The sequence below is a fragment of the Canis lupus genome, chromosome 6 (genome assembly GCF_003254725.2).
Source record: "Canis lupus dingo isolate Sandy chromosome 6, ASM325472v2, whole genome shotgun sequence".
NCBI lineage: Eukaryota > Metazoa > Chordata > Mammalia > Carnivora > Canidae > Canis > Canis lupus.
The window spans coordinates 17801318-17821523 of record NC_064248.1 but is presented as its reverse complement, the minus strand read 5'-3'; the positions used below and the strand labels follow the sequence as shown (position 1 = coordinate 17821523).

At 47.9% G+C, this 20206-nt stretch overlaps 2 protein-coding genes across 5 annotated transcripts; one reads left to right on the top strand and one right to left on the bottom strand.

Moving 5' to 3' along the window:
* The first annotated feature begins 1667 nt into the window (after window positions 1-1667).
* Window positions 1668-15555, top strand: KCTD13 (potassium channel tetramerization domain containing 13). Of its 3 annotated transcripts, none has more exons than XM_025415800.3 (6): window positions 1668-2102; window positions 3415-3584; window positions 11990-12079; window positions 12166-12218; window positions 12809-13004; window positions 15335-15555. In XM_025415800.3, the coding sequence occupies exons 1-6, from the start codon at window positions 1859-1861 to the stop codon at window positions 15389-15391; spliced, it is 810 nt and encodes a 269-aa protein (XP_025271585.1). In that variant the 5' UTR covers window positions 1668-1858; the 3' UTR covers window positions 15392-15555. The 3 variants fall into 3 exon arrangements, with proteins under 3 accessions (XP_025271585.1, XP_048966832.1, XP_025271584.1); XM_025415799.3 differs by having other exon boundaries at window positions 1670-2102; window positions 14798-15555; XM_049110875.1 differs by lacking the exon at window positions 11990-12079 and having other exon boundaries at window positions 14798-15555.
* Window positions 15502-19792, bottom strand: ASPHD1 (aspartate beta-hydroxylase domain containing 1). 2 transcript variants are annotated; one of them, XR_003123827.3, is made up of 4 exons: window positions 18640-19792; window positions 16497-16610; window positions 15819-15988; window positions 15502-15680 (listed from the first exon to the last, which is right to left on the bottom strand). XR_003123827.3 is itself a non-coding variant. In XM_025415797.3 (3 exons), the coding sequence occupies exons 1-3, from the start codon at window positions 19517-19519 to the stop codon at window positions 15879-15881; spliced, it is 1104 nt and encodes a 367-aa protein (XP_025271582.1). In that variant the 5' UTR covers window positions 19520-19792; the 3' UTR covers window positions 15502-15878. The 2 variants fall into 2 exon arrangements, 1 of the variants encoding a protein (XP_025271582.1); XM_025415797.3 differs by having other exon boundaries at window positions 15502-15988.
* Window positions 19793-20206: the final 414 nt, after the last annotated feature.

The following is a 20206-nucleotide window of genomic DNA, read 5'->3' as shown; positions in this document are numbered from 1 at the left end:
AGCAAAATGTGTTAGAAAGGACTTATTATAGGATTTGGGCTTGTGTTAGATTCTCGAGGAGAGCTCAAGAAAGGGGAGATTTGCTTCAGGTTGGATGTTGTCAGGAAGCGGTGATAATTCTTTTTGGTTATCTTAATAAATCTCATCTAGAAGTTAGAAGGAATGGATTAGGATTAAAGCTATATTTAGGGGAACCTGGGCAGCTCAGATGGTTGAGCATCTACCTTCTGCTCAGGTCATGATCCCAGGGTCCTGGGATCAAGCCCCCTATTCAGCAGGGAGCCTGCTTCTCCCTTTCCCTCTCCTGCCCACCCTGCTTGTGCTATCTCTCTCTCTCTCTTTTTTTCTCTCTCTCTGTCAAATAACTAAAATCTTTTTTTAAAAAGCTGTACTTGGTAAAGAAGCAGCAGTCACTCAAACTGTAGGAGAAGGGGTTATGTTTGGTCATTTTTGTGTTTGGGCAATGTTGGTTTTGTGTTCAGAAATAATTATGAAATGGTCTTTCTCTCAATCTGTCAGAGTGCCATGGCCTAGCTGATAGTGCCAGGCCTGCTCCTAGCATTACCAAGGTTTCCACAGGGAGAGTGTAAACTAGCTCCCAGCTGTCCTGGGCTGCCTTTTTTTTTTTTTTTTTTTTTTAAATCAGTTGCACTTGAAAAATCAGAATTGGCAACCTCTTTTGGTAAAACATGAGCTCTCTGGGTCACCACAGGCTCCATTACTCCCCAATACCTTGTAATGCCCCACCCCACTCATGTACACTCCTAACTGTTCCCTGGCATTGAAATCTGCACCCCACACTAAGCAAAATAGGAACCAAGCCCAGAGAAAAGTGACTTGGCTAGGATCACCCAATGAACTTGTGGGAGAGTGGAAATTGTTTACATTTTCCCTCCAGCAAACCCCCATGCTAGACATTAAGATCCTTTGTTAAATCTCTGAAGTATCAGCCTCTCAACGGAACGTAGATCCAGTCAGATAAACACTTCTCAGTACATTTTCCTGTCAATAACATGTCCCTGACTTATTCTTTCTTTTTTTCGGGATTGGGCGTCTCGAGACCTTAGCTGGGATTCTAAAACCTTTGCTTGGCCGCTGCAGCCATCCCTGACATTCATTCTGCTCAATACCACAGGCGTGTTTCTGCCTGGAGTCCGTGTGTGTGCACTTCCCTCTGCCTGGAGTTCTCCCTCACACCTTAGTGTGGCCTCGTCTTCTCAGCTTCGGCTCTGCATCACTTCCTCAGGCACGCACTTCCTGACGACCTTACCTACTACACACACCCTGCATGTCCTAGCACTACTGTCACCTCTCTAAGGAGGCCACCTCACTTTGGCCTCTTGTACAAGTCTCCCTTGGTGCTTTGTTCGAAGCTCTCCGCAGTCTGTCAAAAGCGCGGGGATGGGAGGCGGAAACCTTGCCTTTCACGCCCGCGAAGCGCTCTGAGGGCAGAGACTCAACCACCGCGAGGCGACCTCGCTTTCCACAGCAGGCATGTGGCGGAGCCCGTCCTCCAACCACTGTCCAAGACCCGCGCGAGTACCTCACGTCGCGCGGGATCCCACCCCGCCGGAGGCTGCGCGCTACCTCTCCACGGGGGCCCTAGGTCACCACGCATGCTCCGCACCGCCGGCGCGCGAGGTCAGGGGCGGGACCTTGGCGCGCCTGCGCACCTGCTCAGCCTCGGCTTCCGGGCGGCGTCGGCGTGATGGGGCTGAGGGCTGCGGCGGAGTAGCCGCGGCGTGTGGTCGTGTGGACCTCGCTGTCTGTTCCGACGGCTCGGGTCTCGGGGTCTTTGGGAGCCGCCGGAGGGTGCGGAGAGAGCCTAGGATCGCGCCGTCCGCCGCCAGTCCCCGGCATGTCGGCCGAGGCTTCGGGCCCGGCGGCGGCCGAGGCCCCGTCCCTGGAAGCCCCCAAGCCCTCGGGTCTCGAGCCTGGCTCCGCCGCCTACGGTCTCAAGCCGCTGACCCCGAACAGCAAGTACGTGAAGCTGAATGTGGGCGGCTCGCTGCACTACACCACGCTGCGCACCCTCACGGGACAGGACACCATGCTCAAAGCCATGTTCAGCGGCCGCGCGGAGGTGCTCACTGACGCGGGAGGTACGCCGCGCCGCACTTACCTGTGTGGTCCTCCATCCTCCAGATCCCCGTCTGCCTTCCCTCGCCCAGTCTCCTCATATCCCCTCTCTCGCGTCTCTACCGTGCAGTCAACTCATTTCACCTCCCTCCAGCCCCCCCATCCAGTCTCATCGCCCCTTCCTCATTCATAATTCCCCTCCTATCTCAGTCCTTTATCCCTAGCAATAACCAACATTTAAGGGAACATCACATGCCCGCTTCCAACACGCGCTGTGGTAAGTAATTCAACACGTCACTTCCGAATTTTTATTACCAGTCCCCTCCAATTCTCCCACCCTTTACTCCTCAGCTCAGACGACTTGGGAACCAGTCCTGCTACCAGCAGCACCCTTCCAGGCAACCTTCATGTTCCTTCCAACTGCCCAGCCTTATGTTTGCCTCTCTACCTCAGCACTGCTAACAACCGGCCTGGAGGAGTTGTCTGTCTCTGTATTCCTCCAACACAGGTCCCCGTACGCTCTAGGGATCCATTTGTAAATGCAGACTGTAGAAAAAGGCTGTTTTGGGGGTTTGCCATGGACACCAGAGAGAAGGGTGGACAGTTCTCTTTGGCAGGTGAACCTTACCTTCTTGGAGTGTTGCCTTCAGGGTTGGAACCCACATGCCCAGGTGGAACTGTAGTTTTTGTGAGGGTGGGGGAAGGTATTGAGAGGGGTATAACAATGATAGTAAAGAGCAGGAAAATTAAAATTTGGGCGATGGAGTTCAATCTTAAAATATCTGAGGTTGAAGGATTTGATTATTCAACAAGTATTTGTAAAGTGCCAGTTAGTGCCAGAGATACTTTGGTAAATGAATCAGACAAGATTAGTCTTATAGACTTCACTTTTTTGTGGGGGCAGGAGGAAAATAATAAGCAAATACACATATGAAAAATACGTGTGAAGTTCTATGAATAATATAAAGGTTGAAATGGTAGTGAACTGGGGGGTGGGGTAGATATTTTAATTAAGGCAGTCAGAACTAATGCCAAAGGTTAGAGTTTGTTGGTAAGGTAATCATTTTCATTGCAATCATTTTCTCATGGTGAGAACTTTTTCAATTCAGAACAGACCTGGAAAGGAATTCATTCTCTGTGTCTACGAATGTTAAAAAGGGGTCTATGGGAAAACTCACTGGAGATGTTTTAAAGGGATTTTCTTGGATGTGGCAAAGGTTTGAGACAGATCAGTATTCAGACCTGTAGCTTTGGAATCTGTTTTTCATAAAAATTTAGTAGCTCCAGAGCCCCCTGCAAAGCCATCCTTCCTCTTGCCTGTCTCCACTCCACCAGGTTGGGTGCTGATTGACCGGAGCGGCCGCCACTTTGGTACAATCCTCAACTACCTGCGGGATGGGTCCGTGCCACTGCCTGATAATACCAGAGAACTGGGGGAGCTACTAGGCGAAGCACGCTACTACCTGGTACAGGGTCTGATTGAGGACTGCCAGCTAGCATTGCAGGTGAGGGGCCCTGGGTCCCACCTTATACCCATGTCTCTGGGAGAGCTGTCTAAGCACTTAGATACTAGCACATTAAAAAATAGAGGGGAGGTATCTGGGGTATTGTTTGGAGAGGCTCCCTATGGCCTGGCTGTGACTAGCCATAACTACAGAAAATTTGGTTGGAGGTGCTTTCCTGTGTATTCCTGCTACCTCAGGAAGGACCTCCCTCACCACCTCGTGCCAGGACTATTACAGTAGTTTTTTTGTTTAAGATTTTATTTATTTTTTCATGAGAGACACAAAGAGAGGCAGAGACATAGGCAGAGAGAGAAGCAGGCCCCATGCAGGGAGCCTGATGTGGGACTCGATCCTCTGATTTCCAGGATCATGCCCTGGGCCAAAGGCAGACGCTCAACCGCTGAGCTACCCAGGGGTCCCTGTTACAGTAGTTAAATGACTGTTCTCTCCTTGCTGTTCCTACCTGGCTAATCCGGCAATCACACTACCACCTGAGTGATGATCCTTAAACAGTCTAGTCTCCCCTTTGCTCCTAAATCTTAAATAACTCCCTGTGCCACTAGGAAAAAAAAATCCAATTTTAAATTAGAATATAATGATCTCTGTGATTTGGTCCTGTCCTGGGAGGCAGTATTCCACCCCCAGCCAGGTTTTTGTTGTTGTTGTTTTTAACTTCTTTTTTAGCAATGAAATCCTAGAATCAGAGCTGCTCCCCAAAAGACAGATTGGGGGTTCCACGCCCCAACTTCTGGGCTTCTCTTCTATGGATCTCAGGGTTCTGAAGAGAGCTTAGAAAGCACAGCCAGGACCTGTGGGTTAAGTGTCACCTCTACCACAGCTGACTGAGTGACCTTGATTAAGTCAGTTCCTACCTCTGGCATTCTGTTCTCATGTTCCAAAAGATAGGAAAACAAGAAAAATATGTACACTGTAGTGAGTTTTACATAAAGCCTTTTATTTTGTTCTATTTTTACATTGTTAAAAATGTACCTTCTTTTATGATACAATATTACTAGGAGATTATAAGAGTTTCTTTTTTAGTGCCCTTTATATATTAAAAAGTGGCGACTATAAACAGTTTTCTGTTATCTTGGTGAATACATATCGGTTCTTGAAATTCAAAAGTATAGGGCAGCCTGGGTGGCTCAGCGGTTTAGCGCCGCCTTCAGCCCAGGGCATGATCCTGGAGACCCAGGATCAAGTCCCACGTCGGGCTCACTGCATGGAGCCTGCTTCTCCCTCTGCCTGTGTCTCTGCCTCTCTCTCTCTGTTTCTCATGAATGAATAAATAAATAAAATCTTTAAAAAAAAATAAAAAAACAAAAGTATAGAGTTCTTTTGGGCAATATCCATGTTTTTCAAACTGCAACCTATAGGGGAAAAAATGCATTTTATGCCCACGTATATATAACTTAAGTAAACATTTTATAAAATGATACTTTTAGTGAAATACATGCTGATATATTGTTTTCTTTCTTTTTAATGCTCTTTGGACCCATTAAACTTATTTCATGACTCATTAATGGGTTACCACTTGCAGTTGGAAAACCATTGAACTAAATAATCTTGAAAGTGGGTTCCTGCTCTGTAGTTGTACATTTATTCAGTGTTACCTTCCACCCACTGTGCGTTGGGAGCTATTCTGCTATCTGCTTGTGTGTACATCTTGTACCCCTGTTCGATATACAGGTAGGAAGTTAAGGATGCATCCAAGGTCAAAGAGCCAGTAAGCCGCAGAGCTCAGAGTCAGCCCCAGCTTATCTGATTGCTAGGTGCAGTGTTTTTTCCTCTGTGCTCTTCTTGCTTCCTTTCCAGATTTCTCTGACACTGTTCCCATCCTCACCCCACTCAGAGTTTGCATGTTCATTTGGAGGTTTTTGTTTTTAAGATTCAGGTGTAGAGAATTGGGTTCATCATACTCCTCAGCATGTGGTACTTAATCATCATTGGTCTCATTACAGATCTTTTCTCTCTTTATTTTTCCCTTTCATTCCCAGTTCCTTGCCCACTTCCATTTTACCCATAGGTACCCCTCTAATTCTGACATTTTGATACATATACTTAGATTATGTTTGTACCCTTGAAAAACTAAAAGCCTCATTTTGTATATGTACGTGTTTTAAATTTCCATAAATGGCATTGAGGTATGAATTGTGTATTTCTTAATTCAACACTTTTTTCAAGATCTATTCATGCTGCTATTTGTACATTTAGTTCTTTGCTTCTAACTGCTGCACAAGAATCTATGGCATGTATTCACCATATTTTATTTATACATTCCCCTGAGGTTGGAAACCTAGATTGCCTCCAACTTCCCTCCCCCACAAACCGTGCCACCTGCCACCATGAGCATCCTTATACATGTGCCCTTGTGGATCCTGGGCCAGGGTTTCTCATGTTTGTAGCTGGGAGTGGAATTGCAGGGTAATAGAACACATACAAATGAATTTCAGCAAGTATCATCAGATTACTTTCCCAAATGACTGTAGCACTTTATACTCTTGATCAGCAATGCAAAAGGGATCCCGTTTCTGCATATTCTCAACAACACATGGCATCATCCAGTGTTCTAATTTTGTCAGTCTGGTTGGTACAGAGTGATCTCATTTTAATTTGCATGCCTCTAATTACTAATGAGATTGAGCATCTTTTCATATGCTTTACTTGCTTTTGTGGTTTCCCTTTCTGTGAATTGCCTATTCATGTTCTTTACCAAATTTTCGACTGAGTTTCCTATCTTTTTCTTGTTGGTTTGGAGAAGATGTCTGCATATTTTAGTTTAGTTCCTAGGGAGAACTAAGCCCTAACACATGTATTGTACATAATAAATTTACTTTCCTCGTATGTTTGTAGAATGGTACTACTTTGCTATCATTCTTGGAAGAGATGAGAAAATAGGTACTGCAATTATTTCCTGGATTTTGAGATTCAGATGAAGAATCCTAGTTGAGAAAATCTGTTTCAGATAAATTTTAGTCAGTTTTAGTTGTTGCCAGTATTTTCTCTTAAAATGTCACCTGTCTGTGGCATCTGTTGTTGGATAGAAATCTTTTTTTATTATAACCATTTATTATTTTTAAAGGAGTATATGTATGCATTGTAGAAATTTAGAAAACACAGATAAAAAATAAAAATTCCAAATATCCTTCAAGGTCTTCGTGTGTGTGTGCGCGTGCATGTGTGTGTTTGCCAAAATATATATGATTATACTGTATGTGCTGTTTTGTAATCTGCTTTTTTTTTTGTTTGTTAATAATTGCCATCTTTCCATGTCAATAAAATTTCCTTTTACCTAACTTCCAGAGTATATACAAATTTTTCCATTTGTTCCAGAGACATCTTTTTTTTTTCAGAGACATCTTTTATAGCTGATTCATCTAAACCAGGACCCAGTCTAGATCCTTGCATTACATATGATTATTATGTTCTTTAAGTCTCTTCCAACCCCAAACCATCCCTTTTTTATTTATGCTGACTTATTAAAAGAGACTGCCAATTGTCCTGCACAGTGATCTGTTTTCCATATTTGCCTGGCTGATTCCTTGTGGTATCATTTGGTTTAGTACTGTACCCTATTCTGTGTTTTCTGGAAACTAGACAGTAGATTTATTTTTTTAAGTTTATTTATTTATTTTTTAGTAATCTCTACACCTACGGTAGAAATTGGACTTAAACTCACAACCCTGAGATCAAGAGCCGCATGCTCTTCTGACTGAGCTAGCCAGGTGCCCCAACAGCAGATTTAAAGGCTTGATACTAAACATTTTGGTTAGAATAAAATTTAGGTAATTTTATATATTTCTTTTTTTTAAGATTTTATTTATTTATTCATGAGAGAGACACACAGAGAGAGGCAGAGACACAGGCAGAGGGAGAAGCAGGCTCCATGCAAAGAGCCTGACATGGGACTTGATCCTGGGTCCCCGGGATCAGGCCCTGGGCTGAAGGCAGGCTCTAAACTGCTGAGCCACCTGAGCTGCCCAATTTTTATGTATTTCATATTGTGTTGTATTGAGAAATCCATAATACTGCTGCTAATATGACCCATCATTGGTAATGCTCAGAATTGGCCCCTAGATTCGTGATGATGATTGGATCCCTCCATTATCATTACATCTTCCATTTCTTTGTTGCCAACCATGAAGTAATCTGTGTGATGTTGTGTAGGCACTGATAGGTAACTGTGAATGGCACTTACCTATCAGCCACACCACCAATTGAGAATCCTTATGGATCAATCATTTCTTTAGGGTTGTAGAGTAATTATAATTCTGTCATTCTTTTAGCATTATTACCTGGGATTATTTGTAAAGTCACAGTTTCCATTGTCAACTGGAGAAAATCTTGATTTTAATGTCAAATTCCTCTTTGTTTTTTAACCTAGTGGCATATCTTCTTTAGGAAGATTTTTTATCCCATCCTACATCTTTTACTAGTTTTATAGTTCTATCTTTCATATATGGGTCTTTTAATCTAAATGGAATTCATGGTCTTAAATGTGAATTATGAAGGGATTTAACTTTTTTTTTTGTCCTCCGTAGAGTGAGCTAGTTTTTCCAATGCCATCTACTAAACACTCTGTGGTAGCCAGTGTTCAAGATAGCCACCAGCAATTCTTGCTTCCTCCTTATTCGGGCTCTTGTGTAGTCCCCTCCCCCACTGAATATGGCTGACCTATGTAACCAATAGGATATTGCAGAAGTGATAGTGTATGACTTCTAAAGCTAGGTCACAAAAGACATTGCAATTTCTGCCTCTGTCTTGGATCACTCATTCTGGGGGAAGCCAGCTGCCACGTGACACCCAGTCAACCCAAAGGAGAGTTTACTTGGTGAGGAACAGAAGCCCCCTGTCAATAACCAGCACAGAGTCCCAGCCATATGGGTGAACTATCTCAAGTGGATTTGTTAGGCCCAATCAAGTCTTCAGATAACTACAGCCCTGGCCAGCATCTGGACTCCCAACTTCATGAGAGGCCCTGGTCCAGACCACCCAGCTGAGCCAATCTCAAGTTCCCAACCCATGAAAACTGTGTGCAATAATAAATGTTTATTGTTTTAAGCTGCTAAATCTGTAGTCATTTGTTACCCAGCAGTAGATAACAGATTTGGTATCTGGAGTGGGGTTCTGTAGTAACAAAAGCCTAAAATATGGAGTGGCTTTAGAATTGGGAAGTGGGCACCAGCTGGCAGGACTTTGAGGAGAATGTTAAAAGCCTGAAGAGCTTTAGAGGGTCTGTTCATAGAAGCCCAATGACTTTGGAGGAGGCTGAATGGAAGAAAATGTTACTGGAAACTGGCACAAAGGGAACCCTTGTCATGTAGAGGCAAGAGTTCAGCAACACTGTCTCCTACAGTAGAAAACATACCTAATGAATTGGGTGATATAGCTAAAGAGGTTTCCAAAAAAGAATGTTGAAGGTTTTGTTGCTGATAGTGAAATAGAAGAGAGAGTAAGCAAGAGGAAAAACAAGAAGGCAGGAATTACTGGGTTTGAAAAGTCCCATCCTTTCAAGATAACACATGATGCTACAATTCACAAAAAGCTTCTAGGCCAAGATCAGATACAGGGCATTCTCAGTAAAACATGTTCTAAAGATGAAGCCGAGGATGTGATTCTAAAAGCCTTTGTTAAGACTTCAGAAATATCCCAGAAAATGCCTCAGCACTGCTGCTCAAACAACAGTGCTTCTAAGAAGCTGAAGGGTGGTGCCCCTCAGCAGTCTGAGCACACCCTCAAAGTAGAGGAGAGCGTATCTCACAAAAATTTGTGGGTGTGGGATCATCCAGTGAACTGAACCCCAAGACTCGCAAGATACCCACTACGTTTTTACGAGAATTATGTTGGCAGAAACTGCCAGCTTGGAGCGAAAGTGACAGAGATGGAGCAAGAGAAGAGGCCTTTGGACCTCTTTACAGGCGAAAACCGTGGAGCTGCAAGCATGGACTGGCTTTCATGGAAAAGGAAGGACGGTTCAGGGCAGAGCCAAAAGCCATAGAGAATCATTTCTGGGCAAGAGTGCATTAGCTCCCAACATTTGTCCAACTGGCTTTCAGAATTTCTATGAAACAGGGATCCCTGGGTGGCTCAGCGATTTAGTGCCTGCCTTTAGCCCAGGGCGCGATCCTGCAGTCCCGGGATCAAGTCCCGCATCAGGCTCCCGGCATGGAGCCTGCTTCTCCCTCCTCCTGTGTCTCTGCCTCTCTCTATCTCTCTATGTCTATCATAAATAAATAAATCTTAAAAAAAAAAAAAAAAGAATTTCTATGAAACAGTGACTTGTATGTGCCACCAACCTTCCCCCAAGCATTCCAGACAAGAGTAACTCCAGTGTTTATCATAATGCCTGTTCCACCACTGCATATTAGGTGTATGGGAGAGAGAATTTGTGTCTTTAGTTCACAGGTCTTCAGGTCCAGAGGAAATGTACTTAAGGAGCTATACCCAAGGATCCTCATCCCCATCTAGACTGACTTAGATGACAGTATTCTGTACTTCAGGCTGATGCTATAATGGGATGAGACTTTGGGATATCATAGGAGGGGATGAGTGTGGTTTTCAATGGGAAGGATTTGAATCAATCAGACTGTGGAGCCAGTCTCCAAGGCAATCTCTAATGATTCTTATTCCCTGGTATTCATTCTTTTGGTAGTTTCCTTGCACACAGAGCAGGGCTGACAAAACTAGGTCATAAAAGACATTGAAGCCTCCACTTTGCTCTTGGATTATTTGCTCTGGAGAAGCCAGCTGCCATGTTGTGAGGACACTTAGGCAACCCTTTGGAGAGGTCCAGATGACAGGGACCAGCTGTTTCCTGATGCTAGCCAGCATGAACTTGCCAGCCATATGTATAAGCTTTCTGTCACAGATCCTCCAGATTCAGGCATGCCTTCAGATTCCTGCAGCATTGGCTGACTTAGCTACAACCTCAAGACGTACACCTATTCCACAACAGCCCAGCTAAGCCACTCTTAAATTCCTAATCAACAGAAACTGAGATAATAAATATTGTTGCTTTAAGCTGCTAAGTTTGGGAATAGTTTATTACACAGCCATAACTGACACACACTCCATACTTACCCCACTGATATGTGGTGTCCTTTATAAATACCAGTTCTCGGGATCCCTGGGTGGCGCAGCGGTTTGGCGCCTGCCTTTGGCCCAGGGCGTGATCCTGGAGACCCGGGATCGAATCCCACATCAGGCTCCCAGTGCATGGAGCCTGCTTCTCTCTCTCTCTCTCTCTCTCTCTCTCTCTCTCTCTGTGACTATCATAAATAAATAAAAATTAAAAAAAAAATACCAGTTCTCATATATACATCAGCCCATTTCCAAACTCTTTGGTGTTCCATTGGTTTTTCGTTTGTTCCCAAAACCAAAACCATACTGTTTTCATTAGTATGGCTTTATTGAATATCTTAATATATGATAGCATCAGTCTTTCCTCTTGGCTCTTTTTAAAAATTAACCTAAGTAATAGTAGACTTTAATTCTTCCATATTAATGTTAGAAAAAGTCTTATAAGTCTCTTAAAAAAAGTCTTCTGGAATTTCCGGTTGAGAAAAAGATCTGGTTGAGAGAAGTAAAAGGGGTTTTGGCATAAAGATTCTGGAAGACAGAAAAGGGAAAAGAAGTTCATGTATCTGGTTCTGCCTCATGCCTCATCCCACCCAGCCAGGTTCATTTATTCAACAGACACTGAGCATGTACTGTATAGCAGGCACTCCCTAGTTGAGAAAAGACAGATCACAAGCAAACATACAACAAAATGTGAGGAGAGGAGAAAATGTGAGGAACTCAGTGCCGTGAAGAATGAGCTGCTAATGTGTAAAGGAGGTAGATGAGGCTGCTTCAGTCAGGAATCTTTTTTTTTTTTTTTAAGATTTTATTTATTTATTCATGAGAGACAAAGAGAGAGAGAGAGGCAGAGATGCAGGCAGAGAGAGAAGCAGGCTCCATGCAGGGAGCTTGATGTGGGACTCAGTCCTGGGTCTCCAGGATCATGCCCTGGGCCAAAGGCAGCACTAAACCACTGAGCCCCACCTGGGCTTCCCTAGTCAGGAATCTTTAGGAGACGGACCAGCATCCTTTGAGGGGTACTTTTTGAGTTATCTGAATGGTATGAAGGAACTAGCCAAGCACACAGCAGTGTAGACAATTCTGGGCCATGGGAACAGCAAAGGGCTGAGTGGGTACAAGGAACAGGCCACAGTGGGGCTGAAACCCAGCAAGCAGGGGAGAATGGTAGAAACAAGATCAGAGAGGTTGGATCCTACAGAGCTCTGTGGACCACTAAGGAGTCTGGACCCCGCCCCTAAAGTCAACGAGCAGCTTTGGACACCTTTTAAGTAGGAGAGTGAGTGACCTTTGGTTGTGCTGTTAACCACCTTCCGCTTCTTCTCTAGCAAAAAAGGGAGAACCTGTCCCCGCTGTGCCTCATCCCCACGGTGACATCTCCCCGGGAGGAGCAGCAGCTCCTGGCCAGCACCTCTAAGGTGAGGCCCCTGTGTCCTGTAGGGTGGAAGCTGGGGGCCTCTCCCTGCAGCCTGACCCCCGCCCTTCTTGCTCTCTACCCCCACAGCCCGTGGTGAAGCTCCTGCACAACCGCAGTAACAACAAGTATTCCTACACCAGGTGATGGCCGCGGGGTGGGGAGGTGCACAGGGTTGGGGGGCGGGGGCTGTGGCCGCCCAGAGGGACAGAGTGCCTGCCTGCCAGCCTGCCTGCCGGGGTGCAGATTCCAGCTCTGGGTATGGGGCAGGTCATTTTCATCCCAAGGTTCAGTGTGTTCACCAGGAAATGGTTCCACCGAGGATCAGATGACAGTGGCTAGCATTTACAGAGGGTTTTTCCACAACAGAGACATTGCTTTCCATGCTTTACACATAGTAGCTCCCATAATCGGCCCAACTCTTTGGGGTACTACTGTCTCCATTTGGCAGATGGGGGAACCAAGGCACCAATAAGTGAAATAACTTGCCTCACATCACTCAGTTAAAAGAAGTGGTGCAGCTGGGGCTCCAGGTCCTGCACAGCAGTCCTTCTGCTGTGCTGGGATTTGCTCCGCTCTGCTTCTTCCCTAAGGCCCACTTAGCCTGGCCCAGGGTGGAAGCAGCTCTCTGCTGAACCCCAAGACCTGTATGCAGGGCAGGCAGGCCTCTGTGCTAGAGGGACAGAGGGAAGGAAACCAGTGCACTGAGGCCTCCTGGTCCCCTGGTCTTCAGCACTTCGGATGACAACCTCCTTAAGAACATTGAGCTGTTTGACAAACTGGCCCTGCGCTTCCACGGGCGGCTGCTTTTCCTCAAGGATGTACTGGGGGATGAGATCTGCTGTTGGTCCTTCTACGGGCAGGGCCGCAAAATCGCCGAGGTGTGCTGCACCTCCATTGTCTATGCCACGGAGAAGAAGCAGACCAAGGTCAGAGGGGATTCAGGGCCTGGTCAGGGAGGGCTGTGGTGGTGGGCAGCACCAGGACCCTGGACAAAGACAGCTCAGCAGACCGGGCAGCGGAAAGTCCTGGGAATCAGGAGCTGCAGTTTCAAGTTCCAGGGTCTTGGGGAACCTTGGGCAAATCACCCTCCTTCTGTGGGTCTCTGTTTCTCTGCTGTGAAGTGAGGGTGTTGGATTAGAGTGGGATTCTTTACCAAGCCCATTTGGGTCTCAAGGCCATCTTGAAGTGGTAAGCGGGTTTGGAGTGTGTATGCATTTTTCCATATAGAAAAACCATAGATGTTAAAATCTCAGAATGGTCCCTGATGCAAAATAGGTTCTTAAAACCTCAAGGCCTTAGAACACACAGGTCTCTTAGAACACACTGAGTTTGTAAGTCCTGAGTCCTGAACATGGTAGTCCCCAGCAGATACTTCCAGAACCTACTCTGCACTAAGCACGGCGCCAGGTTTGAAATCAAGGTGATTGAAAGGCCTAGTAAAGTACCAGCCCTCTTTCGTGTCATCTGCTCCCTTTTGACTTTGATATGAGGGAAGTGCCTCAGATACACAAATCTCTGAGCACCCAGCGCAATTTCATACCTCCCAGTCTTTGCACTAGCATCCCTCTTGGACTTTTTCCTCATCTGCATCTGCCTAATGAACTTGTGCTCAATCTTTAAGACACAAGCCAAGCACAGATTTCTTTGGGATACTTTTGTTCATGAACTTTCAACCTTTTAACCCCAGAGGTGGTCCTACTTCCTTCCTAATCTGCAGTGGGCAGAGGCTGGGGTGGGGCCGGGGGTCTCACGTCAGTAGCAAGAGATTAGTTCCTTGAGGGTAGGGCTCTAGCTTTTCTTCCAATCTCTCTAGCACTGGGCAGGTGCTTATCACACAATGGAAGCTAGGAAACATTTTTTGAATACATGCATGCATGAATTCCAAGCAGCTTCCAAGAAGTTTCCACTGTAATTGGGAAGACAGGAAGATAAACCAGTAATGAAAATGCAGCTTGTTAAAAGTTATGTTAGCTCTGTCCCTCCAGGTTACATAAGGGGACTCTCCCAGCACCTCCTTGCCTCACCCCTTTCTACTTTCTCTCCGCTCTGCTTCCTTCCTGCAGATGTTCAAATACTATGCAATACTAAATGCACTCCTACCCTGGAGCTCTGAGCCTTGCTGTTGTATGTACCCCAGGCTGCCCTTTCTCTATTTACCCATGTTGCTCCTTCCCTCCCTCCTTTGGCTGTTGGTTGAATGTCACCCTTTCACGGAGGCCTTCTCTGAACACCCTCTCTAAAGTTGTAATATTCATGGCCATGAGCATCCCCACCTGCTTTTTCTGCTGTATTTTTTCCTGTAATGCTTACCACCATCTGAGATTATATTTTATTACAAATATGTCTGTGTCCCTCCCCTGGAAGGGAAGCTTCCTGCAGACAGGAGCTTCGCTGAGTTCACTGCTACACTCCCAAAACCTAGAACGACACCTGGTATGGTGCAGTCACTAGGAGTATTTGTCAAGGGAAAGAACATACCAAGAGACTTGGCAGCAAAGGAGAGAAAACAAGTAACTGCCTGACTCCAGAGCTGGACCTTGAAGGATAAGTATGTCTTTGCTGAGTAAGGGATTGGCAGAGAGGATAGGTAGTCAGGACAGAGGAGCTGCGGCTGCAACGGCTCGGGGGTGTACTTCCTGGTAGTGGGGCAGTGGGGTTGGGGGAGGCATCTGTGGAACTGGATCATAGGGTAGGAGCTGGGGCTGCCGGCCTTTTGCAGGTGGAATTCCCAGAGGCCCGGATCTTTGAAGAGACCTTGAACATCCTGATCTACGAGACTCCCCGGGGCCCAGACCCAGCCCTCCTGGAGGCCACAGGGGGTGCAGCCGGAGGTGGTGGGGCAGGCCGAGGGGAGGACGAGGACAACCGTGAGCACCGGGTCCGCAGGATCCACGTCCGGCGCCACATCACCCATGATGAGCGTCCCCATGGCCAACAGATTGTCTTCAAGGACTGAGCTTTGACCTTTCTCTGTCTTCCACCTGCCACCAGAACACAGTTCCTCTCTCTCTCCCTCCCCTTCCCTGACTTTTGCCCCCGGCTTTGCTGGCCAAGTCGTGGGTCCTCTTCTTGTCCCTTTTCCATTCTTTTGCATCTCACTGCTAATGGCACGGTACATTCCAGCCCCTTCCTCATTCACAACCCTTCAGAAGGCCTGCATTTGTCCCCTCATCCCATCCTTATCCTGCTGTCTTCCCTCTCCAGCTGGTTTATAATGATTTAGAATTCCCTTTTTTCTTTCTTTCTCTCTTTTCAGCACATTATACATGCCAAAGTGTCATGCCAGCCGTTCCTGACACCTACCATGTTCTGAGCCACCTCCCCACCGTTGTGCAGGGTAGTTTCTCTCCCTCCCCCTTCCCCCACCCCTTTAACTTTGTACTAGGCTGGCCTGGGCTTACACCAGCTCAGCCATCTTCGCAATCTATTTCATATTATTTATTTTAATTTTCTATTAAATTATTGGAATAAAGTTGAGTTGAGGGTCTGGTGCTGGCTCCAGGGGAGAGGGTCAGGGAGATGGCTTGTGTTAAGGAGGTACTTGGCTAGTTGGATGGGAGAGGATGGGAGCCCCTGCCCCAAGCCTTTTACTGGGCTGGTAGCTGGAAGAAGGTAGTCAGGAGTTAGGAGAGGACTTAAAATGTGTATTTCAGTGTAGGCTGGCCAGTTCCCACCCTCAGCACCACCACCCCCCCCCCACCACCCCCGCCCTGCGGTGGAGAGGAGGTGCAGGCTATTACTCAAGCTGTCCCTGAGTGCGGCACTTCTGCAGCCTAGACATCTGAAGGGAGTCCCTTGCTTCAAGGGTCTGGTGCGAAGACAAAGTCAAGGGCCTGGCGCTCAGCCCCAGCCACGTTGGGGTGCCAAAGGTCCACGATGAAGACCACTCGAGGCCCATCTTCTGGGGAGCCTAGGGCACAAGGGTATGGAGACAAGAGAGCAGCTGACATTAACTACTGATATGCCAGAGCACTCACCACATACACACAACAGCCAGTACTTTGTCAGTAAGTGCCAGGCACTATTCCAACCCCTTACATGTGTTAACTCTAAGTCATCCAAACAAACCACAAGTCATTGCCATGATTATTCCCATTTTATATGAAGTAACTGAGGCACAAAGAGATTACATAACTTGCCCAAGGTCACATGGCTGGTACATGCCAGGGGTGGGACGGGAACCCAGGTGGTCCAGGTCCAGGGCCTTGTACTGTTACCACTGTGCTGAGTCACCCGGTAAAGAAGGTGGTTGCCTCACCTCACAGGTGTTTGGGGAAGTTATAGGACTTGTTCAAAGTCAAGCAGCTGGAAAATGCTAGTGCTAGGACCGGATGCCAGTTGGGCTTGATCCCACAGCCTCTAATCTATTCCCCTTCACTCAGTCTCTCATTTCCCCTAGTAGAATGGGAGCTCATTACCATTATGAGCCACTGTGTGCAGGAAGGAGTCGTCTACCAGTAGACAGTGTCCCTCAGCCCAGCACTGGGGCTCACCCCCGACCACCAGCTCACAGCCAGGAGGAATCTTCAGGCCTATGGAAAGAGACCAGGCATCCAACACCCCTGCCTCCATCAAAGGGGCCCACCCCAGTCAGTCAAAAAGCAGTTTGAAGGTCTCAAAAAGCCCTACATGGTGTCCCTCCTTGCTCTCTTGAAGGTGTCCCGGATTTACAATACAGTACCAGATGAAAGAAGTGCTGGGAGATAGGGGAAAGGCAGTGCAAAGCACAAGCTCTCAGTTCCAAAGGAAAGGGAAGGCTTCCTGGAGGAAGCGACATCTCTTCTTGGGCTTCTGCCAGTTTAGCACAAGAACCTACTTACTGTCTATGAGGCCCTCAGTATAAAAGTATTCAGTCCATTTTTGCCCAAGGACCAACACGGTAAAGTGTTGGTGTTTTGCCCAACACGGTAAAGTACTGCGACAAAACCGAGCAGCCAGCTCTTCTAATGATGGAGAATAGAAAGACCTCTCAGGGATCCCTGGGTGGCTCAGCAGTTTGGAGCCTGCCTTTGGCCCAGGGCACGATCCTGGAGCCCCAGGATGGAGTCCTGAGTCGGGCTCCCCGCATGGAGCCTGCTTCTCCCTCCTCCTGTGACTCTGCCTCTCTCTCTCTAACAAATAAATAAATAAATATTAAAAGAAAGAAAGAAAGACCTCCCAGAGGAGGTGTGATGTTTGGAAGTGGGAGTCCTGAAGGCTGAGTAGGAGTTTTCCAGGAGGTGATAGGTGATAAGGGAGAAAGACATTCTAGGCTGCGGAGTGGCATCTTCCAGGATCGGCCAGAAGGCTCTCATGATCTGATCCCTGGTGATGGAAGGGAAGGGGAGGAAGGGAACAGGTGGGAGAAAGAATCTGGCCTTGACGCTGAAGCCAGTGTGCTTTGAAGTGGAGGACGCATCAAACTGGTAGCACAGGAAATGATTTTAGGTAACAGGGCTTTAAGTAACCCTGCATTAAACAACAAAACTGTTTCCTTCTCCATTTTCTCTCAGTCTTTAAAACATGAAGAAGGGAATCTCAGTTTGGTGCTATCATAACTTTTAACGCCCCACTAACACTGTTCCCTTCCAAAGGAAGAGAGGTTAGGCTTCAGTCTCAGGCTAGAGTATTTAACTAGAATTTTAATTTATTTTTTATTTTTTTAAAGATTGATTTATTTATTCATGAGACACACACACAGAGAGCCAGAGACACAGGCAGAGGGAGAAGCAGGCTCCAGGCAGGGAGCCTGACAAGGACTCCATTCCGGTCTCCAGGATCACGCCCTGGGCTGAAGGCAGCGCTAGACGGCTGAGCCACCCAGGCTGCCCTTAACTAGAATTTTTAAAGCTTTTTTTTTTTTTAAGTTTGAATTTGTCTTTAAGAGTACTTTCTATTTAGTGCAAGTAATACTATCATTGTTTTATAAAGATCCCTTTTTAAAAAAAGAGTATTTATTCATGAGAGAGAGAGGCAGAGACACAGGCAGAGGGAGGAGGCCCCATGCAGGGAGCCCAACGTGGGCCTCGATCCTGGAACTCCAGGATCATGCCCTGAGCTGAAGGCAGACGCTCAACCACTGAGCCACCCAGGCGTCCCTACACAGATCCCTTTTATTTATTTATTTATTTATTTTTAATTTTTATTTATTTATGATAGTCACACACACAGAGAGAGGCAGAGACACAGGCAGAGGGAGAAGCAGGCTCCATGCACTGGGAGCCCGACGTAGGATTCGATCCCGGGTCTCCAGGATCGCGCCCTGGGCCAAAGGCAGGCGCTAAACCACTGCGGCACCCAGGGATCCCCACAGATCCCTTTTAAATAAGTGAAACAAATGCAGGGGGAATCAGTATCAAGAAACATAGTCCGGGTGGTAAATGACCATGGCAAAGCTTATGACGATGGTTGGCAGGTAACGAGCTTAGGAAATGCTGCTGTGGGCAACAGGAAGTGATGGAAGATTGCTGAGAAGAGAGGCATGATCAGGAGCACAGTGTAGAGAGCTCTGGTGGCAGAGAAGAGAGTTTGGAGGAGGAATCATGGAGGCAAAGAGGTTGTCTGTAGTCAGCATCTACTTACCCAGATGGCATCTGACCCGGGCATTGGTGGGCCCACAGCGGCCCTCAAGTCGGGCGCCAGGCAGGAGGACAGAAAAGCCAGCATTGCCGAAGGTGTTGGCACTCATAAAGCTCCGCAGCCCCCGCAGTGCCCGATAGGCCCCCGGGCACCGGCGGCAGTTGCTGGGTTGGCACCGGCCTGCTTGGTACAGCAGGAGCTGGTAGCACCCGGGGGCCAGGGGTGGGGACCAGCCCCGAGGCAGAGGAGTAGTCCCTGAGAAGTCCCAGCTCACAGCCCCAAAGTCCCGCAAAATGGCAGGGAAGCTGCTCTCTAGGAGCTCCACGTCATGCCGCTGGGCATCCCGTGGCACAAAGGGGGCTGAGGGCAGGTCCGGCAAGAAAAGCAGGCCTGGGCGCTGAATGCCCAGGACCCCTGGCCCTCCCCCAGGGCCTGGGCCACCTTGAGCTGCCCGCCTCACCCTACCCATGCCAGCCCAGGAGTACCGCCTGGCGTAGGCCCGCAGGCGACGGCTCACTAGGCCTTCGGCCCTGGGTCCTTCCCCAGGCTCCCCAGATCTCCCTGGGCTTGACCTGCCAGTCTCAGAGCACCCCCTAGGCCCTCCACTGACACCCCCAGCCTGACTCCCAGCCCCCAGAGCTTGCATGTCTTGGGAGCCCAGGCGGTAACAGTACCAGAGGAAAAGAGAAGTGAGGGCTCCAAGGAGCAGGGTGAGGGCTGAGGAGGCCAAGGGCGACGGCCATGCAGGCATGATAGGCAGGGAGGCCCTGGCCAGGAGGCCCGGGGCATCTTCCAGACCCCAGTTCCCCTGTCCCCCCAGTTCTCCACTGTTACCCTCTGTGGCTGCTCCCAGGTTACCCTCTGGGCTGTTTCCCCTCCACATTTCCCACTCTGGGTTCTCTCCCCTCTGAGGTCTTCTCTTCACCTCAGTGTATCTCCCTCTTTCTCACCTCCTTCAAGTACCTCCCAGTCCTCCTTTCTCTTTCTTTCCTTCTATCTCTCTCCCCTTCTACCTCTTTCTCCTTCAACTCTCTTCTTTCTACCCACCCCCCTCTCCTTTTTCCTTCCGGCTGTTTCTCTCCCTCAGCCTCTCCTTTCTCCACCCTTTCAGTCTTCCCCTCTCCTTTCTTCTCTCCTCCCTCTCCTCCCCGCCCCTCTTCTAGCTCCCCCTCCCTTCCCTCTAGCTTCCCCCGACACCAGTTCCTACCCTACCTGGACCCGTAGACCCGAGAGCCCGCAACCAGTTGTCCTCCGCAGCGGCTTCTCTCTCTCCTTCCAACCCCTTCCCCCCCTTCTGCCCTTCCTTCTCCCTCGACCCGACCCGCTGGTCTCTTCTTTCTCTCTTTCTTTCTCTCTCTCTCTCTCTCTCTCTGACTCTCTCTTTCCCCCTCCCTCCTTCTCTCCTACTCGTTCCTTCCTTGGCTCCCACTCACCCTGACGTCACCCCTCCCCACAGTCATCTCAGCTTAGCTACCCCCCGCCCCCACCCAGTGGCAGTCGCATCTTAGCCGGGGTGGGGGGGTTCGTCTCCGGATTTGCCTCCCCTCCCCGCCCCGACGGGGCGCCACGT

Excerpts from the sequence above, each read along its gene's own strand:
- KCTD13 (XM_025415799.3), top strand. The coding sequence starts at position 1,859 with ATGTCGGCCGAGGCTTCGGGCCCGGCGGCGGCCGAGGCCCCGTCCCTG. Across the intron at positions 3,585-11,989 it reads ACTGCCAGCTAGCATTGCAG|CAAAAAAGGGAGAACCTGTC; the intron begins GTGAGGGGCCCT and ends CTTCTTCTCTAG. Across the intron at positions 12,080-12,165 it reads TCCTGGCCAGCACCTCTAAG|CCCGTGGTGAAGCTCCTGCA; the intron begins GTGAGGCCCCTG and ends CTACCCCCACAG.
- ASPHD1 (XM_025415797.3), bottom strand. The coding sequence starts at position 19,519 with ATGTGGAGGGGAAACAGCCCAGAGGGTAACCTGGGAGCAGCCACAGAG. Across the intron at positions 16,611-18,639 it reads CCGGGTCAGATGCCATCTGG|GCCTGAAGATTCCTCCTGGC; the intron begins GTAAGTAGATGC and ends CTCTTTCCATAG. Across the intron at positions 15,989-16,496 it reads GCACACAGTGGCTCATAATG|GCTCCCCAGAAGATGGGCCT; the intron begins GTAATGAGCTCC and ends CTTGTGCCCTAG.